Raw genomic sequence first — 14,387 nt, forward strand, 5'->3', positions numbered from 1 at the left:
AAAGACGACTATAATCAGTTTTGGTGTCAAGCAGACATAACACCTGAATCATGCATAAAACACATTCATTAGCATTGCATTAACCTTTTATAAAGCAATGCTGGGAAGTGTATGTAAGGCTTATGTCACGTGACATCTGTGACTGGGAGCCAAGGGAGGAAAATTGGCTGTGCTCTCTTGGTGGGAAGGATATCATACTCTCTCTCTCCTGTGTGTCCCAGTTATGTATACAGAAGACGTTGGATAGCTCTTTTCTCTGAGTGTGTTACACTGCCCTGTGATGCAGCAGCAGTGTAAAACATTGTGGTTGGTTGGCTTCATTTTTCTTGAAGAAAGCATGTGTTAGCCTTCTCGCTCCTCAATTGGTAGCTGTCGGATGTTGGAGGAGAGTTAGTTGGTGGGTGGTAATTTTCAGGTGACCAAACTGGGTAAAAAAAAAAAAAAATTTATATGATAATTTTTTGTATTGTCATGCTGTTGTCTTTGGATGTTGTTTACTGCGCTGATTAGCTAAGACAATAGATTAATAAGAAACTGGCTAATATATATAGTCTTATGTATATTCTGTTTGTATGTTTTTTTTTTTTTTTCCCAACCTGTATTTATTTCCCTTATTTATCTCGGAAAGCTTATATTGCTCCTATAAAACCAGACACATAAAAATAAACCTTTTTTTTTTTTTTTTCAAGAATAAACAATTAATTGGTCCAGGTGTGTAATAAAAAGTTTACCTTTTTGCAAACTTGATATTTTTTGCTTTATCTTATTTGATACATCAAGCTTTCAGGTTTGTTATTTTGCCCCATTTCCAATTTTCCCAAGGAGCCATTTTTAACAATTCTTATTTTTCTCCCACATCATTTTGTCCATTTAATGCCCTTTCACAGTATTAATTCTTTGACACAGTCTATTATGATTACTATAGCAAGTGGTTTTATTTTTCAGTACATCTAAATAGTTTATACAGTTCCATATCAGACTGAGCACATCAATAAAAATAAAACATTTTTTGCAATTTTTAAAATCTACGATGTCCAGGCTTTATAGAGTTAAATCGATGAAGCAAAGCTTTGTTGTCATTATGTAAAGCATTGTCATATAAAGTCATTTTATTACATGATGCTGCCAGCAGCAAAATTCGTAAACAATTAGTTTTACCACTTTCATTTTATCACGTGCAATACTCTCAAGGTGACAGAAACTTAGCTAAGGTTGCACTCCAATTACAAACCCAATATCGTGTTGTGTTTTGTATTCATGACTTAAAAGCTTAGGGGCAAATTCTGCACACACAAAAAAAATGTACCTCATCATTCTACTGCCAAAAGAACAGAAAAGAAACGAAAATAAGAGTGGATGCTGGCCTTCATGTGAGCGGTACTTCGCTGAATTGTCTGCAGCACTTCAGAGTGTGTACCTGTTGACCTCTCATCTTTCCAAATTGAAGGGTTATCTGAGACCAGAATTCAGAGAGCCAGCTTTCGTTTCATGCCTTCATGAATTCTGAATGCTTTGGGAGGGAAGATGATTTTAGTGGTAGTGGTGGCAGTCGGTGGATGACAAGTCTTTCTATATATCTGTACTTAGCTTGGGTGGTTTGTATTGGAGCTGGTGTATACTATGGTTTTCTCACTTTGATCAAAATGGAGGTAGGCAGTGGTAAATACAGGGTGTCTGAAAAGTCTCCATACACAGGGGAAATGAACACTTTTTAGCAAAAAGATCTTTCAAAAAATTTCATGCTTAATTTTAATTTTTTTTTTTTTCAAATAGTTTTTAAGAATGCCTTTGACAAAAAAGAAAAACGTATCGAAATCATTCTCATGGCTGAATCGGGAAGCTGTTGCAAGGTTGTGATGGACTTTAGCAAGACACATGGCAAGCACATCACACGCAACACTGTTGCCAAACTTATTAACAAATTCAAAAAGACTGATTGCAGACAGCATTCCAGACCAACTGAGTACTGGACGTCCACGGACATCTACTGATGAAGCCACAACTGATGTGATGCTGGCGTACATAGTCCCTATGTATGGAGACTTTTGGGACACCCTGTACATCCTGTCTTTAGTAATTTCACTTTTTCTTGGTTAGGGTTGGAGCCTATCCCAGAAATACTGAGCATGAGGTGGGAATACACCACGGACCAGATGGCAGTCCATCACAGACCACCATATGGACACAAATATTCCAACTTTGGTGCATTTTTCTGAAGCCAAATCCACCAACTGGCATGTTTTTGGATGGTGTGAGGAAACTGAAGAACCCAGAGGCAACCCAAAGAAACAACCCAAGTTCACTCTGGATCTATGAAGTGTCAACGCTACCCCAGTGCACCACCATGCTGCCTTTTAATTAGAAAAAAGTCTGAGTCTGAAATCAGAACAAATGATGAAAAAGCATTCGAGTGATTTTAGCTGACAGCACAATATAGTATATATTAATGAGGGTTTATCCAACTAATAACTGGAGGTCCATAATGATAATGACTATCATTTTAGCAAATCACTGAAATTGCATTTAAGCATGATCAGCGCTAACTTCAATTAGCACCAGGGGTCATTTATTCCATTTAGCGGGATTAAGTTTTATCTACATCATCACCACCTGCGAATGGAAATGCTAAAGTTTGCAGATTATCCAAAGGGACAGAATCTCCCTGAGGTACGCCTCACCTTTCGTGAAGTTGTGAAAGACTATGGTGATTGTGTCCTGAAGTGATTAGATGTCAGTCTTGTAGTTGTCCACTCTGAAAGGTCAAGCCTGTCATTAGGCAGGTCCAGGAGTCGACAGGCGTGCAATGAGCTATTGATTTTGCTGAAATCCACAGTTGGGGGTTTAAACCTAATGAATGATGAAGAATGTCAAAATGCTGATCAGATCATATCAGATCAGATCAAATCAGATCACAGGCTGAGCTGCTTTAGCAGTTGGTGTGTGAATTGAATGCAGCAGGAATGGAGATTTTAGGATTTCGGAGACTGGATTTCCAAAGATAGTCTGTGTGATGTATATAGATTTAGCTGATGAAGTGCAGAATGTGGTTAGTGTTATATCCAACATTTGAGTATTTCAGTATTTTCAGTATTTGAGAATTTCATAGTATTTGGTACCTTTTGCTTTAATAACAGTGTGCACTCGAGCTAGCATGGACTCCACAAGTTTGCATAAAACCTGATGATCCACGATAGATTCAATCCATTGGAGTATTGTCTGAAATTTGATCTTTTGCACAAAGGAGTAAACATGTCAATATGTTAATATCACACAGCGCAAAATATTGAATATTGAATTTTTAAGATATTGAACAATTCTTGTTCAAAATTCTGAAAACGTTCTGAAAACATTCTGTTTATTTCGTTTTAAATTCCCCAAATTTTCAGTTTTTGACCTTGCTGTATGTAACAATCTACGAATCAGCAATACGTGCTCATGCATGTTTGGGTGTCTGGGGTAAGACTTTACCTGAACCTTGCATCATAAAACTGATATCATCATGTCATAAACATCTCATGAATGCAGTAATCTAGTGATATAAGAGTGTCGAACTACTATAAGTCACTGTCATTTCACGGTCATAACGCTTATTTCTTATAACAATACCTGTCATAACTATCATAAAATATGGAATAAAATGTAAGATAACTCAGAACAAGTTCAGAACAAATGAGCAGGTGATGTATGCAGTCATGATATACGTACATTATAATAGTATCATGACACTACTATACAGTTGTATGATTATGGTATGGTTATGCCAGTCATGATGCGAGTAAAAGCTGAAAAAAGACATTTGAATATACTATTAAACTGAGGTTTGGACACTAATATACAGTATATTTCTCTTGGTCTTATAGACATTTTGATAAGGACTTTGTTGAGATTTGACTGTGAAATATAATCTAAACATAAACAGTGACATTAATGCACATGGATATATTTATTTCCGAATCAAAATATGCACAACACTGGCCACTTTAATAGGAACACCAGTAACTCGTTGCTCATTCATGCAATTATCTAATCAGCCATACTTCTCTGTATTTCGCCTGCAGAGCTGATGCTCACTGGATGTTTAAAATCAAAAGACTTTTATGTGTGAAAATCAGTTCAGTTTCTGAAATAGTCTGGCACAACCATCACTGAGATCACATTTTCCCCATTCTGGTGTTTAAAGAGAACCTTAAGTGATGCTCTTAACCTGTATGATTTTATTATGCTTTGTGCTGCTGCTACATGACTGGCTGATTGGATAATTGCTTAAATTAGCAGAGGTACAGGTATTAAAGTGGTCAGGGAGTGTAGTACTTAGTTTAATAAGTATGTTTTTTTTCCCCCTTAAAACAAGTGCTTTTTACTTAAAAATTAATTGTTTCCCCAAAACAAGTAGCGTTCAATAGCACTTAGGAAAAGTAATTAGAAAGAAGCTCAACCTACTTGGAAACTTTAAATAAGCTTGAACAAACACTTTACCTTGGTCTGGGTTTTATTTACTTAATTAATCCATGTTCATTGAACAGAATGAAAAGCAGAAATATTCTGGGTTTTTTTTGTTTTGTTTTTTAAAGATATTTACATATTTCATATTCAGATATTTTTTTATGGCTACAAGATGTCTATGTTGATCTTAAGGTATTGCCTGAATGGCAACTCCACACGCTGTAAAGCCAGTGACGTACTGAGTAATGTTGACTTATACTTTGCAATTTGTTGGGGGAAATAAAAAAGCTGAATTAAAAAAAATATAACCCTCAAGGTGCAAAATTGGAGCTAATAAAATGCTGTCATTTCTATTATACTCCCAAGCAATTCGTTTCATCTCTCCTTCCACAAATCTCTGCTATTTCCTCTGCCAGAGCTGGTGTCAGGAGTACGTGTTAGAGCCCCATCATTACTGAGCATTTTCAAAAGCTGAACTCCTGAGCAAATGTGCTGACGCATTTTAAAAGCTCGCTTAAATCACAGTCCATAGGCAATCCATCACAAACCTCAACCCTCGATCCACGGAACTAACAAAGCCTCCTGTGCTTTTCGGCTAGACCAAATCTGTCATTTTAATGCCTGAGCAGAGCCCACAGGCCTCCAGCTGAACCTTATGGGCCATTGATTTTCCAGCAAGATTTTGCCAACTAATAAGCGATCATGTGTTTCGGTCTAGAAGGCTGAAAACCGAAGGCTGAATCAACAGAGTGCTGTTGGATAGAAAATGAGAGTGATGCTTACACAACATGCACATTTCTGCTAGAGATAGTGACACGTGGAAGAGCTGACACGATGCCGTTTCTTACCAGGCAATAGAACTCAATCAAGGAATGCATTTAGAAAAAAATAATAAATTGCATTCATGAAATACAATGCTGTATAACCTGTAGTTTTTTTTTTTGTTTTTTTTTTTGTATGGATTGGCTTATTCATGTCACAAGTATGAGACCCAGGACAGCATAATTAAATGTTACGCCAGTCATCTGTTGCCAAACGCAGCTCCTATTCAAGAACAGTTAGACAGTTTTGCAAAGAACAAAAGCATCTTTCAAAAATCTCTTCCATCCTCAACAACAAATCAAGACAGAAACTCTCTGTAATATTTCAGTGTAGGGGGATTCAGCTATTTGACACCACCATAGCAATGTTGAATTCTTCAATCTGATTGGCCATAAACTGTTGATTAATTTTCTATAACAAGGCAAGGCATATCACAGGTTTAGATAAATTCTTAATTAATAAACTAATTCTAATACATTATTGTTTCTGCAGTAACAACTTACCTTGGGACTTGTAAAAACGTGTAATTGTTGTCAAATATTCTATAAGGAAACCTGTATTTAGTATTTATAGAAGGAAGGAGTCATCAGTGTCAGCACCTCTGACTGTCTGAAAGTCAGAGGTAAAGCTGGAACTACATTTTGAGGAAATTCTCAAGGACAGAGGACTTTCTTGGTATTCCACAACATTAACGTTATAACTAATGTTATACTATAAATGGATAAATATAAATGAATAAACAGAACATCATTCGATGAAAAAAATTTATGGTTGGCAAATTGCTATGGTATATTTCAGATAGATCATCATATAAATTAAAAATGCATATGAGTATTTCTGAAACTATAAAAAATGTAATATTTTACGTTAAGGGTTAAATCAATTTTCAGAAACATTTACAAAGAGTGACTATTAACACACCAAAAGTATTTTCCCCAGTAACAACACATCCAAAGTGTTTTATTTATCTTATACCACAGTGATTTGCCAATGTGTATGCACACACACACGCGCACACACACACGCACATTATATATATATATATATATATATATATATATATATATATATATATATATATATATATATATATATATATATATCTCAAAGGTGTCCTAGATGCCCTCAAAAATAAAGAAATTAAACATTTCTATAGTGAAAAAAAAAATATTATACAGTTCTGTAATGAACAGAAATAAATGAAACAAAGTCACTGTTTAGTTTGATGACTATACTTTTTTTTTTTTAAAAAAGAGTAGTCCCAGGTACTCTTTCTACAGTTTTATAAAGAAATGAGCTGTAAGTTTTATTGAGAATCTTGCAGAACCAGTTCTTCTGAGGACTTCTGAGTGTTTTTTGTCTGAAAAATGTCTCGTACCACTTAATATGCTGCTTTCTTTAACGACATACACATTTTTTTTTGTAACATTCAGTTGTGTGTTGGAAAACTAATGTTTGGAAATATAAAATGTTTCTGACTTGATAATGTAGACGTCATAAAATAAAAATCTAGTTAGTTAATTAGCAAGTTAGTTAATTAGTTTCTGATATGACTTCTGATTCATGTTTCCAAGAAACTGGAAAGTGAAAAGTCCTAAAGATTGTTCTGCGGCAGAAAACTTACTGACTGTTACAAAACACTGACACTGGGGACTCCGTCCATATATGTTAAATAAATAAACTCCTTCCGTGATTAATGATTAGACAATTATACATTTACGATTATAGGTTTGCTTTATTATTAGTTATTATTAGTTAGATTATTGTATAACTAATAACAACATATAAGTCATTTTGAATTAGCTATTAATATTAATTAATACAAAACCTGTGATTTACCTCACAGCTGGAACTGTAGTACAGTTGAGGTCGTAAGTTTACATACGAAGGATCAAAAGGGATCATCCAGGTAACAGCACACAGGATTAAGAATCAAGCGTATGTAAACTTTTGAACCGGTTCATTTGTGTAAATTCAGTTATTATTGTGTCTTGTAGACTATATATAAACATCTGTCATGTATAATAGCGTATTCAGGGCAGGACTAAATAAAAAAAATGCAATTTTTATGATCCCTCTCATATGTATATATTTATATATAAGTACTAATTATTAACATTTAGCAGATTCTGCAAGGCATATGAAAACGTATGATCTCAACTGTATATAATACCATAGAAATGACAGCTTTTGAATTGTAAGTGTTTTATACAAAACTCTGCTTTACAGTGCAAACTCCAAAGTACCTTGGAGTTACTGTATGTCAGGTTAAACATTCAAATGTACTGTAGAAAAGAAATAATAATAAATGCCTGACAGGTTTTGAGTATTGAGGGAAATGTGTAAACAGTAAAAAATTTGTAAACAGGATATTCAGATGCGTTTCAATGACACAAGGGTCTGTCAAATTCAACTTTAAATCAACTTTCATAAACAGTAATTAGGAGTAACAGCTAACAATACAGCTTTCAATATACGGTAATAATATGGATGTATTAATAAACGTTTAAACGTTTAATATTGCCAGATCGATGCTGCATTCAACTATGAATTAATATCTGATAATGAAATGGCACGTACTCAACAAATGATCGATTGGTCCAACTCATTGTGAAATGGTCACATTTAATGAACAACCTCTTGTTTTATATACATCTATAAAAAGAACCCAGATACAGGTTACAAGAATCTAAGGCTAATACATACATTATTAAATAATAAAGTATTTTTTCCATGTTAAAGATACATATTGTAGTTTACAAAATATGATCGTGGAGAATTAAGCAATTGTCAATGAGAAAAATAAACTAAGATGCTATCTATATGTTGCGTAATAAACAAACAACCCCCCCCCCCCCCCCATAAAATCACAACAATGTTCCTTGGATAAAGCAACGGAAAATTTGTACATTGGCGATTAAATTCTGATTTAAAAAAAAAAGGCATATGGACTTGAGCGATAAAAGTGGTTCTACATAGAACTAATAAACTGATTGGTCAGATACAATTCAGGTTTATTCCATTTAAAAATTTCAGTCCAGTACACCACCATGAAGTAAGACACTGTTTTTTATTTTTTAAATGTGTGTGTGCGTAAGCATCTGTCTTTCAGCCTCTCATTATCAAGAGCTGAATACAAATAAAGAGAAATAAAAAAAAAAGAAAGAAAGAAAGAAAGAAAGCTAAATGCTGTAAAGAGAAAATTAATCAAAATGATGACCTTCATTCTAAGTTTGTTAGTCCTCAGTCTATGAAGCTCCAGTTTGCTGGATGGAGATTTTGCGCTGCAGCTTCCAGTCCCTCGCACAGACACAGGCTTGGGGAAGCTAAGGATCGTGGGAAAGAGGAATCTCCACGTCTTTGGCATGAACAGGTAGCTGTATGCTGCTGAATTTCATGACACACAAAGGTTGAGCTCGTACCATCATCGTACCTCCAATGTGTGCAAAACATCAAAAAAAGGCTCTGATTTGTTTGAAAAAAAGTCAAAGGGGAAAGAAGGATGGATGCTTTGCTTGTTTGTTTGTCTGTTTTTTCATTGTTGTGCTACTGTGAGACAGAAGCCTGTTGACTCACGTGTCCCCATATGTTTAGCTTCCCTGGGGTACAGAGTCCCGTGCCTGCACTCACTCCACCTTCAGCCACGCTGCCCGTGATGCATTTCAGTTCGTTTTTTTCCCCCTTCCGTTCTTAATGTCATCATTTATTTATCTTACTATTTTTTTTTCTTTTTGTGAGAGAGAAAAAAAAAAAAACGAATTAAATTATCAATGCACGATATCCATTTAGATGTGCAAAATAGAACTAGAAGACTTTCCACAGGAATGAATTATAAACATCTGCAAAAAAAGAGAAAGAGAGAGAGAGAGAGTGAGAGAGAGAGAGAGAGAGAGAGAGAGAGAGAGAGAGAGAGAGAGAGGTGAGCGTCAGGTTAAAATCAACAACAAGCTTGTATAAATGAGTTAGCAAGCTAAGACATGCAGAAAAATTAAAGCAACATTTTTGTCATCCACATCATTAATTACTGAAGTAGTATGTATCCATCCATCCATCCATTTTCCATACCGCTTATCCTACACAGGGTTTGCGTGGGAGCCTGGAGCCTATCCCAGGGAACATGGTATAGCCATAGCATAGCTATTTTAAATCAGGAGTATCTTATAGATTGAGTTACAATGGTAACGTATAGCTTCTCCAATACTGGTTGTGACTGTACTTTTCACAGTTTGGTTGTGCATGTTACACTAGTCACTCTTTAATTGCACAAATTTGCTAGACCTTGTGTATCGATCATATCTTATATCAGAATCTGAGCTTCTCTGACACACACATTTCATCTGAGGTGTTTGTGCAAGCTGATCAGTTCCTCTGTATGCAGCAGGAAACATGACACTTAACATAATTGCAGCCGGTTTTAAGCATTTCATTTATGATTCAGTGAATAATTTAACATGTGATAATATAATCTCATCAGGAGCACGTTTAAATTTAAGAGCAAGACTGAAAACTCTGACTCGATTACAGGTTGCAATATTGCTGAAGGAAATGAGTTTCTACAAACACGTTTTCTTAAAAACACAACGACAACAACGCAAACAAATATGACATATGGCGTGGCAGGATTTTAATTAGTATAGTGGTTCCCAACCCTGGTCTTGGAAAAACCTTTATATATTTTGTTGTTTTTATTGCTTTAACACAACTGATCTAGCTATACCTGGTTTTAATTATGTATGGAGTAGGGCTGGACGATGAATCGAAAAGTAATCGAAACCAAAATTCAGAACCTCTAACCAGCGTTTATTTCGTTTTTTTTTTAAAGCCTTTTACTACTTTCCCCTTAAAAACATACTACCACGTGTGTAGTCACGTGACTCCGCCCCGTCCAGTCAGCAACATGGAAGCAACACGGAGGCGAACTCAAACACCGAGTCAACTGAGCAACTCGTACCAGAGAAAAACGCAGTGTCCGTCGTTTGGACGCACTTTGGCTTCAGTAAAAAAGACGCCGAACAAAATGACGTCAAATGTAAACACTGCAGAAAAAACGTTTCAACGACCAAAGGTAATACCACCAATCTTTTTCAACACTCGGAGTACAATCACATTACTGAATATGAACAGTGCATGGCTCAAAAAAAATTTGAGAGACTGATAAGCGCCCAGCAACAAGTGCCTCCACAAAGCAGGTGTCGATGACACAAGCATTTACAATGCTACACAATACAAAAAGGATTCAAGAAGACGGAAAGAAATAACTGACGCCAATTGTTACTACATTGCGAAGGATATGTCTCCCATAGCTACATTGGAACGCAGTGGGTTTCAACACCTCGTTAAAACTCTCGACAGAACACACACTGTGCCATCGCGACCATATTTTTCCCAAACTGTGCTGCCCAACATGTACAAACATGAAGCACTTTGCAGCCACATCTCATCTCTGCTCAAGTAGGACGATGGACCCATATTTGAGCCTTACTCTGCACTAAACTGACGATGAATGGAAGCGGCACAACAGATGCCTTGAGACGGCATATTTTCCAGGCGATCACATGTCAGAGATGATTGCACAGGACCTGAGAGATATGCTTTCTGCGTGGGAAGTCACGGAAGAGAACCTCGTGGCCATTACGACAGACAGTGGCGCTAATATTATAAAAGCTGCACAGCTCAATAGATGGACACGGCAGCAGTGTTTTGGACACCGGCTGCACCTTGCAATCAGTAAGTGCACATCAGCTTAACACACACAATGCTATAATATTCAATAATCTAACTGGGTGGTGACTGGCTGCTATATTCTTTCTGTGTTTGTTGTATGTGTCATAAATGATAATGTCTATATGTTTTATATGACTTGTGTTTTTTATTCTCCTTTTCTTTTCTGTGCTGATGTTCTTGTTAAGCACTTTGTTACATGTGTTTAAAAAGGTGCTGTATAAAATAATATTTTCCTTCAGCCCACTAAATAAATACTGTGACAACAATAAAAAACTGTTCCTATAGCACCTTTCTTAGTGTTACAATGTGCTTGATATTACAGTGTTACAATATAAACTTCACATTACAATGTAACAAAATGCTACATTGAGTCCTCATTAGAGCAGAAATAAATAAATAAGTAAACAAACAGCTCTAGAAGTGTTATTAATCTGATATTATTGATGTAGTTTATGAGGCATTTCTCCTCTCATTCATTTTGCTACAATTGCTGTAAAAGCTTCGGATATAAGTAAAACCATCAATAATATAATCATATATATTTTTTTTTTTTTTGGCGTGTGTGTTTATTTCAGAAAATGGAATGGAAGATCGACGTGTGGCATAGGCAATGAGGGTTTGCAAAAACATAGTCAGTGCTTTTTCCTATCGTTGAAAACGGCATGTTTCCCCAAGATGGGGATCAATGCAAATGATTACTGCAAGGGTCCTTGAGCAAAAGAAAGCCATCACACAGGTCCTCACTGATAATAAAAAAAAAAATCAAGGCACCTTGTTCCATCTTGGGCTGACCTGGATGTCTTAGAGGCTGTCAACAAAGCTCTCTCCCCATTGATGGAGTTCACAGATGCCCTGTCAGGATAAGAGTATGTGACCATTTCATTTGTGAAGCCTATCCTACACATCCTCAATTCACGAGTGCTGGCTGAGGAGGAAGATGACACGGAGCTGACCAAAACAATCAAAACCAGCATCCTTGAGTACCTTAAGGGGAAGTACTCAGCCCCATCACAGAAGACTTACTGGACTCAGACAGTTTTGTTGATCCCAGATTTAAAACAACGTACATTTCTGCACACCGTGTACCCACCATTCAGGAGAAAGTGAAAACAGAGATGGAGTCAGCAGCGGCAGTTCGCAGGGAAAGTCCTACAGAGAGTACAGAGCCCTCTACAACTTCATCAGAAGCAAAGAAGCCAAAGAGATCATTAGGAAGTTTTTTTTTTTTTATCCCAGGGAACTCAGGGCACAAGTTGGGGGACACCCTGGGTGGGGTGCCAACTCATCATAGGCCACAATCACACACATTTACACACTATAGATAATTTGGAAATTCCAATCAGCCTACAACGCATGCCTTTGGACTGCGAGTGGAAAACGGAGTACCTGGGGGAAACCCCTGAATCAAGGGGCGAACATGCAAGCTCCACGCACACAGAACAGATGTGTGATTTGAACCACCAACACCGGAGGGGCGAGGGAAACATGCTAATCACTGACCTTGATTCTAGCATTCCATTAAAGGGAATTAAAATATGCAAAATTCATGCATTTTAGTTTTGGAAATTTAGAATAATATTATTGGGAAATCTCAGGGGGGAAAAAACAAAACACTAACACTTTACTCCACACAAACTCCATTTTCTGGAATCCTTAGCCAAACACCTAACTCCAAACTCACCTTATTGCAATTCCCCAGACTTCTAATCGCAAGCAAATAAATAATCCAGACTGTCACTGAATCCTTGCGAAGTGTCTCGGCTAACGTTTCACTTGTGATGTTACTGAGCCTTTTGTTTGTGTAGACACTTTCCCAGTATTGACATTGTCTGTTTTGTTTATTGAGTTCTGCCTAGCCTAGCCTAGTTAAATCTGTCTGTGAATCCTGTCTGTTGACCTTGATTTTGGTTTGGACTTTTCATTCAATAAAACCCTGCACTTGCATCCAAACCCTGTCTTTGTGTAATCAGCATGTATTGACTAAAAATGGTTTGGTTTTAGCTGCCTAAAATTGCTATTGTTTTCAGCAATTCAATCTAGACTAATTCTATCAGTAACCAAATGACTAAACGTGAACTAAAAGTATTGTGTTTTTGTCAAATGTAATGTTTAGTTCAAGAAGGCAGGATGCAATCCATGGATGTTAGTTGTTTCATTATTGTTATATATATATATATATATATATATATATATATATATATATATATATATATATATATATATATATATATATATAATATTTTACATCTACAATTAATTAATGAAAAACACTAACATTCTTACTCAACTAAACGTTTTAGTCAATAAATACCTATACATTCAGGCAACTAAGCAAATAAGGTTAATACATAATTATAAACTGAAGAACAAGCGAGAATATAAACAGGGAAACCAGAATACGGAAACAAACACAAAAGCCTTATAGGACTTTGCAACATTTTACCAACACAACAGAGTATAAAAGGGCAAGGAAATCAAGAACTAATAAAAGAAAAAAAAATATCTGCACACAATTAGGTAATATGCCAATGACAAGATGGGGCAGAGACAGGACCAAAACAAAAACATGAACACATGGAAGTTGTTGCCATAGGAACTGCAACATCAAGAGAGAATCAGTGACAGCAAAGCTAAAACCTCCCCAAAATTTTGGTCAAATTGACTGTAAGTCACTTGGAGAGAACTTGGGCAAATGCTACATTAACTTAGTAGAATTCTAAAAAAAAAAACTGCTCACCTTCAGGCAGGCATACGGCAAGGATCACGGGCCCTGTTGGCTAACAGCAGGAGAACCTCAAAGCTTAGACAAAGCCGGGATTTGATCTTACAAGACTTAATGATCCAAACACTAACCCTGCTTTCACATCCCAGCACTTCCACAAAGACAGTTGTGCAGTGGCCTCAGCAGTGTCTTACCATAGCCTGCTGTGAGAAGGGGGAAAAATAGAACCACATCCAAATTCTCTATGCCTGAATCTGGATTTCTGGATTTGGTAGACAGGCAGCTGTGATGCTGATGCCATGCCTTTCTCAGACCTTTAATGACTGACCAATTAAATCTCAGTCTTGCAGACTAAGCTAGCTATCAACTTCCTGATACCATAAGGAGTAAAGATTCTCCTATAAGACTTCCAGCCACCTTGAAGCAGATCAAAGTCACTCAAGCTAGAAGGTGACATAGATTCATGCCTCAGTCTTTCTGCAGAGCCACAGGCTCCTGATCCTATGCATGAGAGGGCTTTAATTAGAGCAGTGCTCATTATACCATTATACTGAGTTCTGGGTGAATAAGCACACTGTAAACATGTGTACTGTATGCCTACATAATGAATCTTCTGCTTGTTACTTGGCTGGCCTGTCAACTAATGGCTATTGAGGATCGATCACATTTACTGATC

At 36.5% G+C, this 14,387-nt stretch overlaps 1 protein-coding gene across 3 annotated transcripts in view; it reads right to left on the reverse strand.

Annotated features, from left to right (window-relative positions):
- Positions 1-8,120: 8,120 nt before the first annotated feature.
- cntfr (ciliary neurotrophic factor receptor) overlaps positions 8,121-14,387 on the reverse strand; it is a 183,318-nt gene continuing 177,051 nt past the window's right edge. For all 3 annotated transcript variants that reach the window (XM_053646065.1, XM_053646067.1, XM_053646068.1), the window contains one exon: positions 8,121-9,104. In XM_053646065.1, coding sequence (XP_053502040.1) covers position 9,104 — 1 coding nt within the window. In that variant the 3' untranslated portion in view covers positions 8,121-9,103. The remainder of the gene's footprint in view (positions 9,105-14,387) is intronic.

This window comes from Ictalurus furcatus, chromosome 16 (assembly GCF_023375685.1).
Source record: "Ictalurus furcatus strain D&B chromosome 16, Billie_1.0, whole genome shotgun sequence".
Lineage (NCBI taxonomy): Eukaryota > Metazoa > Chordata > Actinopteri > Siluriformes > Ictaluridae > Ictalurus > Ictalurus furcatus.